The sequence below is a fragment of the Larus michahellis genome, chromosome W (assembly GCF_964199755.1).
Source record: "Larus michahellis chromosome W, bLarMic1.1, whole genome shotgun sequence".
NCBI lineage: Eukaryota > Metazoa > Chordata > Aves > Charadriiformes > Laridae > Larus > Larus michahellis.
In genome coordinates this window covers 23,975,703-23,993,777 of record NC_133929.1, presented here as the reverse complement: position 1 = coordinate 23,993,777, position 18,075 = coordinate 23,975,703, and the positions used below count along the sequence as shown (strand labels likewise).

At 38.8% G+C, this 18,075-nt stretch overlaps 1 protein-coding gene across 1 annotated transcript in view; it reads left to right on the top strand.

Annotated features, from left to right (window-relative positions):
* The window catches only part of LOC141735604 (excitatory amino acid transporter 1-like), a 60,503-nt gene extending 43,287 nt beyond the window's left edge, over positions 1-17,216 (top strand). Inside the window, exons 4-10 of the mRNA XM_074568663.1 lie at positions 627-831; positions 3,860-3,902; positions 7,790-8,085; positions 9,738-9,971; positions 11,516-11,710; positions 12,996-13,130; positions 14,586-17,216. Coding sequence (XP_074424764.1) covers positions 627-831; positions 3,860-3,902; positions 7,790-8,085; positions 9,738-9,971; positions 11,516-11,710; positions 12,996-13,130; positions 14,586-14,790 — 1,313 coding nt within the window. The 3' untranslated portion in view covers positions 14,791-17,216. The remainder of the gene's footprint in view (positions 1-626; positions 832-3,859; positions 3,903-7,789; positions 8,086-9,737; positions 9,972-11,515; positions 11,711-12,995; positions 13,131-14,585) is intronic.
* The last annotated feature ends 859 nt before the right edge of the window (positions 17,217-18,075 follow it).

Below are 18,075 nucleotides of genomic sequence, written 5' to 3'. Positions count from 1 at the left end.
AGATGCATTAAAATGAGCCAAGAATTAGGAGTAATGTTGCAAGTTTTGCAAAGCTTATAAAAGATTCTAAGTGCTTATTCATACAATAGTAAGGATTTTCTGAAATAAGCTAATAGCATTTAACCTATTTTAAACTCCCATGGCTTGGGACAGAGGTAAACTCAGGGCATTCCATTAGGGATTGAAGAAAACTCTTCATACACATTAATTGTAGCAAACATTATCAACGTTACTTGAGAGTATTCTGTTTTCTTTCTTACCATTACAAATTCAGTGCAGCACATTTCTAAGGTATATTTTTCAGACTGTGGTAACTATGCTAATCAAAAACCATGAATTGTCTCACTGGAATATAGGGAATGCCACACTACATCAGATCAATAATCTTTGCTTTTAACAAGTGTTAACGAAGCACAGAAAGCTGTAACTCTTGTAATAGAAAGCATTAGGGGTGGGATGGGAAGACAGTGGCAGTACAAGCTGCAAAAGAGGGCCAACTTACCTTGGGTAGCTTTAAATGTACTGGTCATCAAAACTCTTCCCACAAAACCATTTTCATCATGCTGAGTTTATAGTCTTTACTCACAGCTGTATGAGGTGAATGTCCTTGTGCTTAAATTTACTAGGAATTGCCGCCCTGGATAGTAAAGCATCAGGGAAGATGGGAGTCCGAGCAGTAGTCTACTACATGAGTACTACGATCATTGCTGTACTGATTGGTATAATCATCGTGGTCATCATCCATCCTGGAAAAGGTACTAAAGAAAATATGCACAGAGAAGGCAAAATTGTGCAAGTCACAGCAGCAGATGCCTTTCTTGATTTAATCAGGTATGGCTATGATATTGCACACTTTCTGTACCAAAAATGACAACAGTGATATTTAGAGTCACACGAGAATAGTAGGGAATTTTAGACAGTGAATGCCTAAATTAGCCAAATTTCTTACCAATATCTCTAACCCCTACAATGCTACAAAAGAATACATGGATTTATTTTCAAATCAAACTGTTGCAAGGGAAGAAACTGCTTTTAATATTCAAAGAAAGAAAGATTCTTTCTTTCACGAACAAAAGAAAGACTTCTGTTCTGCTATCTGCATGGGTGTTTTCTCCTCTTTCCATAGCACAATCCTTATTACCAAATTCATCTGCTTTCCCTTATTTACAACTTTAGACAGTTTTATCACTTCAATCCCTGATATAGCTATTAATCTTAATTTTTAATTGTAGCTGCCAGTCTGGGTGCATCTACTCACCCTTGTTAAACTGTATGGATGGGAAATAAATTCCAGAAACAGGCAAGTAAAATGCTTGAAATAGAGGGGCACAAATATAAAAGCTTGTTTTCTTCTTGCTCAGAGACTCTGCAGTGCCTCTTTTATAGAGCTAATATGTCACAGATGTATTCCAGGGAGTAGGGAAGCTGAGGATTTGAACTTGGGAGCTTTTCCACAGGTAAAACCACCAAAATTTTGTGTTCCACTAACCCATTTGGAGAAGCCAGAGACATGGAGAAAGGCCTCCAAGAGTCATACTGCCAGGAAGGGGGACTTCAGAAAGACTCATAAAGAGGTTTGCACTCATATTCCTCAAGACAACTGGCAAGGGCTCCAACCACATCGCCCAAGTCGCAGAAAGCAAAGGTGGGGACTATGAGAATGAAGAACTGCCCACTATAGGAGAAGATCAAGTAGGAGACCATCTAAGGAACCTGAAGGTACACAAGTCCATGGGACCTGATGAAATCCATCCTGAGGGAACTGGTGGATGAAGCTGATAAGCCACTTTCCATTATATTTGAAAAGTCGTGGCAGTCTGGTGAAATTCCCACTGACAGAAAAAGGGGAAACATAACCCCCATTTTCAAAAAGGGAAAAAAGGAAGACCCGGGGAACTACAGGCTGGTCAGTCTCACCTCTGTGCCTGGCAAGATCATGGAGCAGATCCTCCTGGAATCTCTGCTAAGGCACATGGAAAATAAGGAGGTGATTGGTGACAGCCAACATGGCTTCACCAAAGGCGAGTCATGCCTGACAAATCTGGTGGCCTTCTACGATGTTGTTACAGCGTTGGTAGATAAGGGGAGAGCAACTGATGTAATCTACCTGGAATTGTGCAAAGTGTGTGACACTGTCCCACACAACATCATTGTCTCTAAATTGCAAAAGCATGGATTTGATGGATGGACCACTCAGTGGATAAGAAACTGGCTGGATGGCCACACTCAGAGTGGCAGTCAATGGCTCAATATCCAAGTGGAAATCAGTGACAAGTGGCGTTCCTCAGGGGTCGGTACTGGGACCAGTGCTGTTCAAGATCTTTGTTGGTGACATGGACAGTGGGACTGAGTGCACCCTCAGCAAGTTTGCTGATGACACCAAGCTGTGTGGCGTGGTCAACATGCTGGAGGGGAGGCGTGCCATCCAGAGGGACCTGGACAGGCTTGAGAGCTGGGCCTGCAGAAACCTCATGAAGTTCAACCAGGCCCAGTGCAAGGTCCTGCACCTGGGTCATGGCAATCCCAAGCAGAAATACAGGCTGGTAGCAGAATGGATTGAGAATAGCCCCGAGGAGAAGGACTTGGGGGTGCTGGTGGATGAGAAGCTCAACATGAGCCGACAATGTATGCTTGCAGCCCAGAAAGCCAACTGCATCCTGGGCTGCATCAAAAGAAGTATGGCCAGCAGGTCGAGGGAGGTGATTCTGCCCCCTCTACTCTGCTCTGGTGAGACCCCACCTGGAGTACTGTGTCCAGCTCTGGAGTTCCCAACATAAGAAGGACATGGACCTGTTGGAATGGGTCCAGACAAGGCCCACAAAGATGATCAGAGGGCTGGAGCACCTCTCCTATGAGGACAGGCTGAGAGAGTTGGGGTTGTTTAGCCTGGAGAAAAGAAGGCTGCAAGGAGACCTTAAAGGGTCTCCCTCCCAAGGAGAGGGACTTTTTACAAGGGCATGTAGTGATAAGATGAGGGGTAATGGCTTCAAACCAGAAGAGGGTATATGGGTATATTTAGATTAGATCTCAGGAAGAAATTTTTCAGTATGACGGTGGTGAGGCACTGGAACAGGTTGCCCAGAGAAGTTGTGGAGGCCCCTTCCCTGGAAGTGTTCAAGACCAGGCTGGATGGGGCTTTGAGCAGCCTGGTCTAGTGGGAGGTGTCCCTGCCCATGGCAGGGGGGTTGGAACTAGATGATCTTTAAGGTCCCTTCCAACCTAAACCATTCTATCATTCTATGATTTATTCAGTTAGGGTGCTTCTAATTCCCTCAGAAATGTCACCATTCTGGAAAGCAAACAAGCAAATTCCCGTATTTAACAAGTATATGCACACATATATAATTATATATGTGTATATATAATACTCAAACTTCAGAAATATTTATTTCTTATTCACAACAAGACTCTAAATCGAGTGATAAATGCATGATATAATAGGCTACGTGACTGCAAAAATTGTTTGAGAATTAGAAATGCATTAAATATTAAGAACTTCTTTATTAATCTGGATTCAGACAGCATTAATAAATACAAAATTAAAAGTCAACACTGACCCATAGAGCTTTGTTCATTTGATAATTTAGCTAATATTCTGTTCCATAACCAGACCTGCTATACAGTATTGAATACACAGATTGCAATTGACAGGATCTATCCAACGCTACTACATTTTGTCCCGATAAAGCTAACCAGGACAATGCTATATGCAAAGCTCTACTCACTGTATACACAATTGCATATTTGTGTTAGTATCCCTTTGAAAATTAGCTGGTCAATTATTTTATTAGCTGTGCCACTACTTAAGGTATTACTAGATTTTTATTACTTCTCATGTCATTTTCTTTCTTTTTCACAGAAATATGTTCCCTCCAAATTTGGTGGAAGCTTGCTTTAAACAGGTAAAAATGTTTTGTAATTTCCAACTGAAACATATAATAAAGTAAGAAATCGTGCTAAAGTAAGAAAAGCAGCTTATGACTTAGCTCTTAAGCTGTTCCAACAGGCAGTAGCCATTCAGCCAGGCAGCAGCCATTCAGCCAGGCAGCACACATCTAACACTGTCTAATAGCCATATCATTGTTGCTTTTGACCTAGTCAAATATGTAGGAATGAGAGAAGGACCTGAGGGTAATGGAGGAGAATCAGAACAAAGTCAGTTATGATGTGTCTAGGGAAAGTAGGAAATTAATAGGAAATGTGGTAGGAAATTAATAGGAAATGTGGTAGGAAATTAGGCTTTAATTCCAGCCCTCATTAAGCAGCTTGCTTTTTTATGTTTGTCTAATCTGCATGCCCACAAATCCAGCAAAATTACACCCTTCAGATATTTGTATTAAGGAATTTTTACCTAACTTTTTTTTCTACTTTAAAGCAGTAATAAAAATATACATATAACACAATTATCATACACACACACTTTTTTTTAAAAAGTGTTTGATGTACAATGTTAGGCAATATTTTAACACTCCTGTCATGACTGAAATAAAATCCCTTCAGTGATGACTTCTAGATAATTTACACTCTAATACCTCTCTGTCACTTCAAGAGGCAATCCCATCCCTCCTTCCCTGGCTGTGTAGTCCCAGTCTCAGTGTTTTGCCCTCTCTGGCATTCATCTGATTCCTCAGTGAGCTGATTCACCTCCAAAAAGTGACCATTTCTTTGCTTGATAAGTTTTCCTGCCAATTTAAAGAGTAGGATTGGCTCATGGAAAGATCAAACTAGAACTGACACAGAGGAGAAATTATCACAAGCTGTATGGGAGCAAGTAGGAAGTGGAACTATGCTTTTCCATGTCAGCCAACTGTTGGAACAGCTCAGCTGTCTACTCTAACCACAGCCCAAGTCTTAAAACTTTTTAGCAAATTTCATTTAAAACTCAAGAATATCTAACCTCCAAGGAGATTTTTTCTGCTACATCTTATTCATAAATTTTCCATAAATCTCCTCTAAGCAAGTTTTACTTGAAGTTCTGAAAGACTTAAAGCCTTCAGGGGATACAGCAAATATGTGGAAGGAGTGCATGAAAACTATTCAGGTGTGGAAAATAACAGAAAATTAGCTCAGTGTTGCTAGATGCTGATATTCAGCTTTCTCATCTTAGGCATAAGTATTCCATGTCACTAAAATACTTTCTGAGCGTGCAACAGTCCCCAAATATTACTAATAATATTACAGCTCCTGGACTTAATATTTGGGGGGGGGATTGTTGGCAGGCCCAAAGGAATAAAAATTCAAAGTTGCCAAATAAACTTGACGCCAGCATCCCATTGCTTTAATGGGATGCTTTATTGTATTTAACATCCTGAGATATATTAGAAATATTTTTCTAGTGATATTTAGTATTCTTTGCTCAAAAGAATTTAATCAGGACAGGACTACAGGGCTTTTTGAGACCAGAGAGAAATATTCAGGATACACATTTCTCTTTGGAAAAGTATTAGGTGGTGAAATACTGGTTTTCAAAGTAGATATCCAGGAGCATAATGAGATTTTGAAAATGATTTGCCCATTCCATAATGGAACCATTTAAGGTAGAACCCTATACTTAATTAAGAAAAATGGTGATTTCTTACTGCAAAGCAGAGAAAACTAATGGCTTTGCCATAACAAAAGAAAAATGAGGTATGTTATATTTCAGTTATTCACTCTAATATTTTTCTAATTCAAAAAGATGAAAAAGTAAAGGAACTCCAGAGCACATGAAAATATTTCAACTAGCCAAAAAAGGCCTATTTATTTAACAGTTGTGAAAATGTTGCTGGGAAAAATATCAATTCATAAAAATCACAGAATCACAGAATGGTAGGGGTCGGAAGGGACCTTCGGAGATCATCTAGTCCAACTCACCTGCCAAAGCAAGTTCACCTCAAAGTAAAGAAGTATTTCCTCCTGTTCAGATGGAACTTCCTGTGTCCGTTGCCCCTTGTCCTGTCACCGGGCACCACTGAAAAGAGTCTGGCCCCATCCTCTTGACACCCGCCCTTTAGATATTTATAAGCATTGATGAGATCCCCTCTCAGTCTTCTCTTCTCCAGGCTAAACAGACCCAGGTCTCTCAGCCTTTCCTCATAAGAGAGGTGCTCCAGTCCCTTGATCATCTTTGTAGCCCTCTGCTGGACTCTCTCCAGTAGCTCCCTGTCCTTTTTGAACTGGGGGGCCCAGAACTGGACACAGTACTCCAGGTGCGACCTCACCAGGGCAGAGTAGAGGGGGAGGATAACCTCCCTCGACCTGCTGGCCGCGGTCTTTTTAATGCACCCCAGGAGACCATCGGCCACAAGGGCACATTGCTGGCTCATGGTCAACTTGTTGTCCACCAGGACTCCCAGGTCTCTTTCCACAGAGCTGCTCTCCAGCAGGTCAGCCCCCAACCTGTACTGGTGCATGGGGTTATTCCTCCCCAGGCGCAGCACCCTACACTTGCCCTTGTTGAACTTCATTAGGTTCCTCACCCCCCAGCTCTCTAGCCTGTCCAGGTCTCGCTGAATGGCAGCACAGCCTTCCAGTGTGTCAGCCACCCCCCCCAGCTTTGTGTCATCAGCAAACTTGCTGAGGGTACACTCTGTCCCCTCATCCAGGTCGTTGATGAATATATTGAACAAGACTGGACCCAGTACTGACCCCTGGGGAACACCGCTAGCTACAGGCCTCCAAAATGGACTCTGAGCTGCTGATCACAACATTCTGAGCTCTGCCATTCAGCCAGTTCTCAATCCACCTCACTGTCCACTCATCTGATCCACACTTCCTAAGCTTCCCTATGAGGATGCTATGGGAGACAGCGTCAAAAGCCTTGCTGAAGTCGAGGTAGACAACATCCACTGCTCTCCCCTTACCCATCCAGCCAGTCATTCCATCATAGAAGACTACCAGATTAGTCAGATGTGATTTCCCCTTGGTGAATCCATGCTGACTACTCACGATGACCTTCTTTTCCTCTACATGCTTAGAGATGACATCCAGGATTTGCTGTTCCATCACCTTTCCAGGGATGGAGGTGAGGCTGACTGGCCTGTAGTTTCCTGGGTCCTCCTTCTTGCCCTTTTTGAAGACTGGAGTGCCATTAGCTTTCCTCCAGTCCTCAGGCATCTCTCCTGTTCTCCATGACTTTTCAAAGATGATGGAGAGTGGCTTCACAATAACAGCTGCCAGCTCCCTCATCACTCGTGGGTGCATGCTGTCAGGGCCCATGGGTTTGTGGGTGTTGAGTTTGCCTAAATGATCTCTAACCCGATCCTCCTTGATCAAGGGAGAGTCTTCCTTACTCCAGGCTCTCTCTCCTACCTCCAGAGTCTGGGATTCCTGAGGGCCGGCCTTAGCAGTAAAGGCTGAAGCAAAGAAGGCATTCAGTAACTCCACCTTCTCTGCATCCTCTGTCACCAGGGCACCCACCTCATTCAGCAGTGGGCCCACATTTTCCCAGTAATATGTAGTAAAAGGAAGTCATCAGCAGTAAAAGGAAGACTAGGGAAAATGGAAACTAAGAATCAATAGTTTTGTTCACAAAACTCATGAGCATGACAAATCTGTGTCTTTGATTTTGACTCGTTGACAAGAAAGCGAGTTCTGGAAGCTAAAGGTGAAACTTTAGCTCTTGAAGTTAATATGGATTTTTGTTGCTTTTAGGAAAGCTAGGTTTTCATAACAGCACATTCTACCAACAAATATTACACAAAGAATTCAAATGTCCTACAATAGTAATTAATAATTTAATGTGTGATTTTTACCTTTGCTTGCTATAATTCACAGAATTCCTATTGTTCTTTTCTTTTTGTCTTACCAGTTCAAAACTAACTATGAAAAGAGAATATTTAAAGTAGATATTTCATACAATGACACATCCACGGTGGCTTCCATATTAAGTAATGTGTCAGAAGCAATGGAAACCCTCACCCGAATGAAAGAGGAAATAGTTCCTGTTCCAGGTTCTGTAAATGGAGTGAACGCCCTTGGCTTGGTGGTTTTCTCAATAAGCTTTGGCCTGGTAATTGGAAGCATGAAGGAGCAAGGTCAGGCATTAAAAGACTTCTTTGATAGCCTAAATGAGGCTATCATGAGATTGGTAGCTCTAATAATGTGGTAAGTGCCTCTGATAAATTCCATATTAAGTTACTAACAATATTTTTTCATCACAGTCATGCACTGGATAGCAAGAGTCTGTTTGGCAGGAAGTCAGACAATAGCATCTTAACTACCTTGCAGCTTTTTTTGTAAATGAACCCAAGAACTGTAATTCTGTATATCAATAATTTACTCAAACATACTCATTCTTTCAGTGTGTTTAGCTTTTGACACAAAAAAACAGGGTCTAAGGCAGAATTTGCCAAGCTTATACAGAGCCATTCTACATCTTCATAAAGACAGAAATCACAACAGTATGCTATCAAAGTTTCCTTATGACCTACTCTGACTTCACTAAAGGAAAACGACAAACCTCTCCCATAATCTTATTTCTACACAGCAAGACCTTGTTATCATTAGTTTCCAACACAACTGGTTCCTGCAGTTGTGTAGTGTATATGTATGCCCTTTCATTGTCGCTGCACTGCTTACAGATACACATAATTTTGCCACTTCCTTTATTGTGTTCTACAGGTAAATAAAACCAATACCTTTTCCTGCAAACATTAGGTATGAAGTCTTTTCAACAATGAAGATTTATTATTCGTCAGGTAGAAAGTTAATTATGAAAAGAAATTTTGTCTTGTTGCCTTCTTTACTACAGAAAGCAAACAAACAAACAAACAAACAAACAAATCAACTCCAAAAGCATAAAAAACTACCCAAGAGCACACACACACACGTTGTAATACTAGATACAAAACTAAAAATAAGTATATTTTTTCCAGGAAAATTCCATTTCTGCCAGGAAACATCTATACAAAGCAAAAATCTTTTCTCCTTTTTTACAAGCTCCCTTAAGACAATAAAGCAGTGGATGAGAATTATTACTTCTGAGACATTTCTGCATGGATTTGATGGCTGAAAGTGCAATTGAGATATGCTGGATAAATTTTGTTCTGTGATAACTTAGTATAAAAAGACAAGGGGACATTTATGGAAATAAGGCTGTATCAAAAGTCCAGCTGCAGCAGGATTATATTAGAGATTTACGCTCAGCACTAGCTCCTTCTTCATCTGTATCTGTGCTTGCCGATAGGAAAATGCAGATTATACCACCTTTGTTGCCGCCCCACAATGCAGCTAACCTCTGTCATACAGATGTCTTCATGCTAAAGTATTTATCCAGTGCACCACTTGAAATCATCAGAAGTTAGCCTTTTGTGTGGGTTCCTTCCCCAACAACATGGAAAACAACACTGGAGAGATAACAGAATTGGGTACTTGTCATAGTCTCCAACTATGTTGGTTGAGCCTTTGTTCATACAGACAGAATTATAACAGAATTGGCTAAATTAGCTTCTAAATGACACTTGAATTCCAAAGGGAGATCATCTTCCTACAGGTCTGAAAGGCATGCTATACATCTTGAAATCCTTACCAGATCCTGAATCCAACAGAGCCTATCAGAAACATTCATTGCTGTGGTTTCATCCAGGTTAAACTGTTAAGAGTTAAAGAGTTAAACTCTTGGGCTGCTTCTGAATAATTCCAGTCATCCTACCAGCAAAATCCTACATTCATGCATGCATATAAACACAAAAGGTATGGATGGGGGGTTGGATTTCTACTTTGTTCAGTGCAATATTAGTTTGATTTCTTATTTGCAGGTATGCTCCACTTGGAATCCTCTTCTTGATTGCTGGAAAAATTATTGAGATGGAAGATATGGGTGTGATTGGTGGTCAGCTTGCCATGTATACTGTAACAGTTATCATCGGTTTGCTAATTCATGCTGTCATTGTCCTACCTCTTCTCTACTTCCTGATAACTCGTAAGAAACCTTGGGTATTTATTGGAGGCCTAATTCAGGCATTAGTCACAGCTTTGGGAACGTCTTCCAGGTATAATACAATATTTTAAGGTCATATTTTTTTATAATATTATTGGTTTGAGAAACAATTTTGTCTAATATAATTGGTTAACTCCATATTCAAATATTCATTTGGGCACTTTATTTCAGTTCCACTGCTCTCTGACAGAGATGATTATTATTATTATATTTACTTGAAGTCTGTTTTCTATGATAACCCTTGAACAGAGATGAAATAGGTCTGGTGATGCAGACTGTACGGCTGGAACTCTTGTGACTTTGATTAGCCTTGGTGTTTGAGATTTGTGAGTAGTTTGTAATGGCTTGCTGATAAAGGATACTGCTGGCAAGGGAAGTTTTATGTTTGTCTGTGGCAAAATGGAGCAGAAAACAGGAAGGTTCAGAGGGGATTCTAAGAGAGCTTGAGAGCCCTTCTTGGCAGGTGACGTTCTGTGCTCAAAATCCTGATAACCAATGATGGATATCAGAAATGCAACAGAAGTGCCATTTTTTCTCTTTGTTGATGAAATCATAGGGACTTCATAGGAATAAGAAACCTGTTTGTGTCTGTGATAAAATGAAACATTGTAATCAAATATACATTTCTACACCATATGACCTTTCATAAAACACATTCCATTTTAAAACATTTTAAAAGCATCTCCTAAAGACAGATGTTTTCAGTCAGCTATTCCATATAACTAAATTCAAGACCCTGGCATTTGGGATTATTCTGAAGATCTGGATGAGAAACTATTGGGACCATTAATGTAGAATCAGATTAAGTTTGCTATCACTGAAAAAGCTCTTTAGGACTGAAAAAAATTATGGCAGTATATTAATTGGGTAGAGAGGGACAATTACTAATTTCACATTTGTTCACATTTGACATTTTAATGTCAGTCCTTGCAAATTTGTGGAATACCCCAAAGGTAATTTGATTTAAAATTATTTTAAAAGGAAGATAATATAACTAATGCTAGTCAACATAGTTTAAGAGAAAATAAACTCGGCGGGGGGGGGAAGGCAGTGGCTGGGTGTTGCTTAGATGCCTACTGGGGTTAACCCACAAGTGGTAAAATAATATAATCATCCATCAGAATACCCTTTCCAGAGGAGCCAGCAAATAAAGATGAGAAAACATGCTGTTTACTGAAGGGTTGAATAGCTCAATTCATATAAATTCAGGAAAACAATGCTTAGGGGTGATTCAATCATAACTTGACATCAAAAGCGGGAAGCGGTAATTTTTAAATAGATTCTTCTGTTTAGCGTGCTAAAATATAACAAAATCTGGTGACAAAATACTGAAGTTAGGCACATTCAGACTAGGGACTACATAGAGAGTGACAGTAATTAACAATTGGAAAAACCTTCCAAGAGCATCAGGAGAACCACCATCATTAGAAGTGTTTAAATCCAGCCTTGGCATTTTTTAAAAAAAATATTCTGGTAGATCACATAAAAATTAAGACAATTAGAACAATCTATCTTGTCATCACAAAGCATGACATTCTTTTCATTCCTTCTTTGTAGAATATATATCATGTATTACCTTCTTTCTTTTTGTTACAGTTCTGCAACGCTACCTGTTACATTTAAGTGTCTAGAAGAAATAAATGGAGTGGACAAACGAGTTACAAGATTTGTACTCCCGGTCGGTGCTACAATTAATATGGATGGAACTGCTTTATACGAGGCTTTGGCTGCAATTTTCATTGCACAGGTTAACAACTTTGATCTGAACTTTGGACAAATTATCACAATCAGGTACAGAAACCATTATTACCTACATCTCATAAAAGCACCTTTGTGATGACTCCTTCTTGCCATTATATGTGGGTTTAAACAACAGCATCTAGAGCTAAAAATGAGAACTGCTACAGTAGCTGAATAACTGTAATGATTTACATCTTCTGCACAAAAGAGGCCCCCTAGCACATATTCTCCATTAGGTAAACCTTTAAAAAACTGTAGCATGACACACATATCACTGGACTTAGTAGAGTTAACAAGAACAGTTTTTAATGACTTTTAAATTTTCTTTCTTAAGAACTCATGCAGCTTTTGGGAGCGTAGACTTACAATCAGTACCAGATAGTTTTCAAGCACACAAGCCTTCATGTTTGAAATAGAACAGCAAACAACCCACTAAGTATCACTCGATGATAACTGATCTGCATTAATTTATTATGTTACTCAAACAGTTTAAGATAAAAAGGTGATGGGTACATGTACAGAATAATGAAATGTCAGCAAGGGGAGAGAGAGACACTGTAGGAAAGAGAGACAGGTATTTTATCACTCAGAAACACTGAGAGTTCAGATATGGTGAACTGGGAATGTAGAAGATTTTCAATCAATCAGAAGTGCTTCTTTCCATAAAAAACACCAGCTTAATTCAATATTCATCAACAGAAGGCAAAACTCTGTCTTCACACTCTGAGGCAATAGTTCCACATTCATTAGTACTAGAGCTGCTCCATGACAAATCACCTGACAAAACAAATTCTTCCTAAACTAGGTGTGAACAAGCATATTTTTATCAAGTTACTAGACTGTATGATTCAGGGTTTCTGGCAGCTTTCTGTTTTCTGATGGCTGAATGTCAACTGCTGGAGGACAGATACTTCACCTAACATGACATTATAGTGAGATGGACAGAGAATAAAAGTTCTTGCATTAGATCTGCCAGGACAAAATTACCTCCTCGACTTTTCTTTTAACATGTTTGAGCTTGTGGAGTGAGTTTGTTCAAGGAGTGGGGGCATGTAGCTATAATGTTTTTGTCTGGCCCTTAGCATCTAGTAAGGGATTTAACATCTAACAAAATCATGTTTCCAGGGTTATGAATAAAGGTTTAGTGTAAACATTTTGGATTAAGATACACACTCCCCTGCAGCTGTATAGCATTCAGATTAGGGACTGGGCTCATCTTTTTCTTTACTACTGAGCAAATGCTTTCTTGCTTCAAATCTGTTTTTAATGTTTGCCAGATGATAAGGAGAGTTTATTATGGAAGACAATTAATTGCTTTTGCCATCTCTTTGCACAGCATCACAGCTACAGCTGCCAGTATTGGGGCTGCAGGGATTCCTCAAGCTGGACTAGTCACCATGGTCATTGTGCTTACATCAGTAGGTTTGCCTACAGATGATATCACTCTCATCATTGCAGTGGACTGGTTCTTGTAAGTATTTTTGTGGAGTCACTAAGGCTTAGACCATATTTAGAAGTGCAATAGCCAGGGACATTTTGGCAATACTGCAATCAGTGATATACTTCTTTTGCTGTGAAAGGCAGTTGGAAAGAAGTGTTAAAAAGAATCACAATTTTTTGCAATTAATGTATTTTCTTAGAGCAGACGGTGAGGGGTGTTACTTAATGATGGTTCCTCTTGCATGCAAAGGGGTTACTTAGAAACCTGGATCCTTAGGGTACTAAGAAAACTTTCAAACACACTGTAATTCAATCAGCAAAGAATTATTTAGTCTTCTATTTTTCATAGTTTGTCAATGAAAACCTTTCCATCAATCAGGCTCAGAGCTGGTTCAGACCCAACCCAGTTCATTGCAGCCCTGCTGACTATCTAATTCAGGAAAGGTTCATATAGTCTACTCCATGGACGCAGAATTAAAAAACAGTTGTGTAACTCTCTTATCCAGACACCACAATGTATTGCTCTTCAGTTTTTTCATTTGTCTGTCTGTAAGACTAACTGACACCTGTAGATATATGGGGAAATGCCTTAGGTCCATGAACTAAATTAAAGGCAGAAGGTTTCCTCCAACCTCTATGTCATCTAACCCCTATTAGTTATAGTTTCCAGAGGCTTTTACCCTTCAGTCTTCTCAAGTGATCCCTGCCAGAAGTTGCCCATGTCATTATCAGAACATAATGTTCTCAAATGATTATTGGAACTGGTTGCCCAGAGAGGTGGCAGATGCCCTATCCCTGGAAACATTCATGGTTAGGTTGGCCGGGGTTCTGAGCAATGTGATCTAGTTGATGATGTCCCTGCTCATTGTGTGGGGGGGTGGACTAGATGACCTTTAAAGGTCCCTTCCAACCCAAACCATTGTATGATTCTATGATTTTCTAACCACATGCCCACAACCTTATGTAGGTGGACGCTTATCAAATAACAGTGCCAGTCACTCCTCGTCAAGCTGCCTCCTACATCTTCAGGGCAGAGCCCTCTAAGATGGCTGAATTGTTGTACTTTACTTTGAATCATTTTAGCAGAATTCCACCCTAAATTACTGACCATAGTTTAGGGTCAGGAGGGAAATGACCCTAACAAGGTAGATTCTCATTGGCTTACATGTTCAGAGGATATAAACCCAAACCACTAGAGTATAAAAATGCCTCCAAGAAGCATCTGCCATACATGCTCCCTTTGTCGTCCTCGTCACATAGCTGTTTCTTGCTGTGAAACTGCCAAGAATATTAACACATTTTGTGGCTCCAAATCCTAGTATATTTGTTAATTTCTGTAGAATGAATCATGGCATTAACAGTTCAGATAAATTAATATAAAATTTCTGAATCATCTAGTAGCTATTTAAAGGCCATTTTAACAGCTAGTCTGCATGCTTCCCTGAACAAGTGATCAAGTCAAGGCTAACTTACTATTTCTCCTTAGGGATCGTCTCCGCACCACTACCAATGTCTTGGGAGACTCCATCGGAGCGGGAATTGTTGAACATTTATCATGGCATGAGCTGAAGAACAGGGATGCTGAGATGGGCAATTCTGTGATAGAGGAGAATGAAATGAAGAAACCATACCAACTGATCTCACAAGAAAATGAGAGTGAGAAATCATTAGATAGTGAAACCAAGATGTAGGGTAAAGAAGGCATAAGTCCAACACTACAAGCGTGGAAAACACACACTTTTTCCAGCCATTTATATCTTGAATTCACCAAGTTCACTTATTCCTTGTTTTCTCCCTTTATGCTAAGAATTAATGAAAATATATTCCAAATTAGCAGTGATCAAGGTATATATTTGCTTCCCACTTAAAAAAAAATTAATAGGCAACACCATCAGTTCTGCTAGACATGTGCTAACTGAGGATAAATAAAGACAGATTGTCAATTAAATAAAAAAAGTAAATAAATCAGTGTATATGCTACTCAGTCCTGTAAATGTGATCTTATTTTTTTTCTTTCTTTTTTTTTTAATGAACTGGAAAGTAAAAACAGATAACAAAGACTGAAAATGGTTTTATTTTTTTAAATACCTGTTGCAAAATTCCTAACATCTATAAACACACAATCAATACTTCTAACTTGATAAATGCAACCAGCTAAGTAAATTAACTGGTTTTTTGCTTTTTATCTAACGTTTTTTTCTCTAGTGTTATATACTTGTTCAAATACTAACAGGACAATAAAAAGAAGGACATTAATTGAAAGGATAAAAGAAGAGAAGATGTATAAATAAAGAAAAAATACTCCCAATGAGCACTTTTATCAGCTGAGTTGAAATATTTCTGAGAAAGTGATTTTATCTGGACACAGTGTTTTGCATTAGCCTCAGCTGATCTTTACAAAAACTTACCCTAGTCAGCTCACACTGACTTGCAAACATTTACATATGTATGTATGTACCTCCACTCTGTATTTGCCCCCTTAATTTCAACATCACAACCTAGCCGAACAATCTATGTGTGTTTTTGTAGGAGCAAGGCCCTAGGCTGTATTGACTCTGGGACAGAAAACGTGTCTTCATGTCTCTGAAAAAAAAAAAATAGCATGCTCTCAATATGCCAATTATCTACTTAATAAGCAATAATAAGAATAGAAGGCAGTGCTAGCCCTCTGCAGAAGGTGCAGAAGGGTGAGAGGCTCAGATCCTAAAGGGACTGGAATCTAAATCTGAATCCCTGAGACCAACAGGAGGTTTTCTGATTGGAAACCTCCCAAATGCTTGGTCATTCCACTGATAAATTATAAAGCTGTTAGCTGGATTTATATTTTTCCATCTGGAGAAGAAGGTTCCCTATCTCAATGTTAAATTTTGAAATCCTTGTGTGTTTATCAGCAGCATCTCAAAGAGAAAAAAATAACCCTTTAGAAAGTAAAACTAATGTGTGCTTTTTTACTTTTTACTAGGAAAAATATATAAAAGGCAAAATAGTAAATACTATAATAAATGTTGAAATTTTAATTAGAAAGGAATTTAAAGTGCAATATTATAGGTTTCTTTCAAGGAATAGATAAGGAAAGAATGAAAAAAGGGAGATAATGTACTTGTAATCCTGTGGCTTTTTTTGTTCATTTCAGTGTTATTCCCTGATGAAGTCCTTTTTTTTAGAAATATACATTATGTATTTTTTTTTCTTTTTGCCTTATGTTATTATGGAGGTTAAACTGGAAAGATTTATAACGCAGTTACGGTTGGGGGAATGAAGAAATATTAATCAAAAGGAACAATAGTGCTGAGTGATCTTTTTTATTTAAATGTTTGATTCTCCTCTTTCTCTCCCCCCCCCCACCAAAGAATTCTGATAGAAATGAAGAATTCCCTTGCAATATCCCAGTTACCACTCAAAAAAATATTCAATATGTTGCTCTTGTCACTAAAAGAACATAAATATGGTGTACAAGTAACTGTAGTGAAAATGTCAGCATGCTGGTTGAAGGCAAACCTTTTCCCATGTTTAGAGCAACGAGGCAAGACTGTTTTATTTAGGACTGAAAACTCTTGCCTGTCTTCTCCAGTTGTGTAACCCAGACAATACGAGCAGGAACTCTCCAGTGAATTAAGTAAGCAGGATTTAATACAGAGTATTGAGCAGTCAAACCTACAAAGCTCTAAATGAATCTCTGACTGAAAGAAAACAAGTATGGGGTGGGGTTTTTTGCTAACAGAATGCAAATCTAGGATACAGACAGATATTTTCTGATACATAATTAGAGACATTTTTATATAGATACTCTATTCAGAATGTGTGTATAAATGTTAACTGTAGAATTTATGGCATAACAATTTCATTTTTTGTTAAGATTTTGTTAGGAAATACATTGCAAAGACAATGTATTGTCTGTATATTAATGTATTGGCTGTAAATGACATCAGCTGAGAAAAAAGAATTGTGTCACAAAGAATGTGATCTTCTTTATACTAACTGTTTCTCATGGAAATCAGGTATTATAGAAAGATTCCCTTCCCCATCCCTCATTGGTTTTGCACTGGTATGCACCCAGAGTGGATTGAGAAACATTACTTTGTAGATGAATTTTCAATAAAAATAGTTTTACATTACTGCTTTTCTGTCATTTAGGATTTCTTTCAAAGGCTCTGTAACAGAAGTTTCACGCAAACAAACTCATAATATGGGGTTTCAGGAATTACAGACCATTTTATACAGCAGGGCTTTGATATAGCAGGGCTTCCTTGCTTCAAATACCTGCTTACATTTTCATGATCAGAAATAAATAAATAAGTGAAACTACACAGACAAAAGAAGACAAGGAAGGGGGAAGGTAAGACCATTAAAAATTAAAAGAATCAACATTATTCCAACTTAAGCTCATTCAAATTCAAGTATATAACAGCTTATTGATACCAGCAAAATATTAAAAAATTAAGCATTTATATTTTCCTTGATTCATCTTCTGCAAAGCTGCCAGTTCAGTATGGATGTGTAATTAGACGATCCAAAACTCAGAAAGGTCATTGAGTCATTGGAAGCAAAATACATCCATTGACTGGGGTATTACAATGTCATAACGTTAGAGTCATCCTAGACAATCCACTGTTTTTCTCACAGAAGTGGTTTGTGATGGTGTCAGGGTTCATTTGACAACAACTTCAGCTAGCAGAGCTAGCTAGTGGAAGTGAATGTCTTGTCAGAAGGACCAGGAAGGTATAAAAGAAAGACACGAGCTGAATCACTTGCATCTGGAAAGTTGTGTTGGTTGAAGCAGATGGATGCAGCAGGGAGAAGTCCTGCCTTCCTGAATATACACCAACAAACCACTGGACAATGACCTCTATTAATTTGTCTGCAGTATTTTGAGTGAAAACAATATATAAGTTCAAACATTTTTGTAAAAAAAAATTTCAGAGAAGACATGGTGTTATAAAGCACATGAGTATAATTTTTCCCATTTTTTTTTCTAG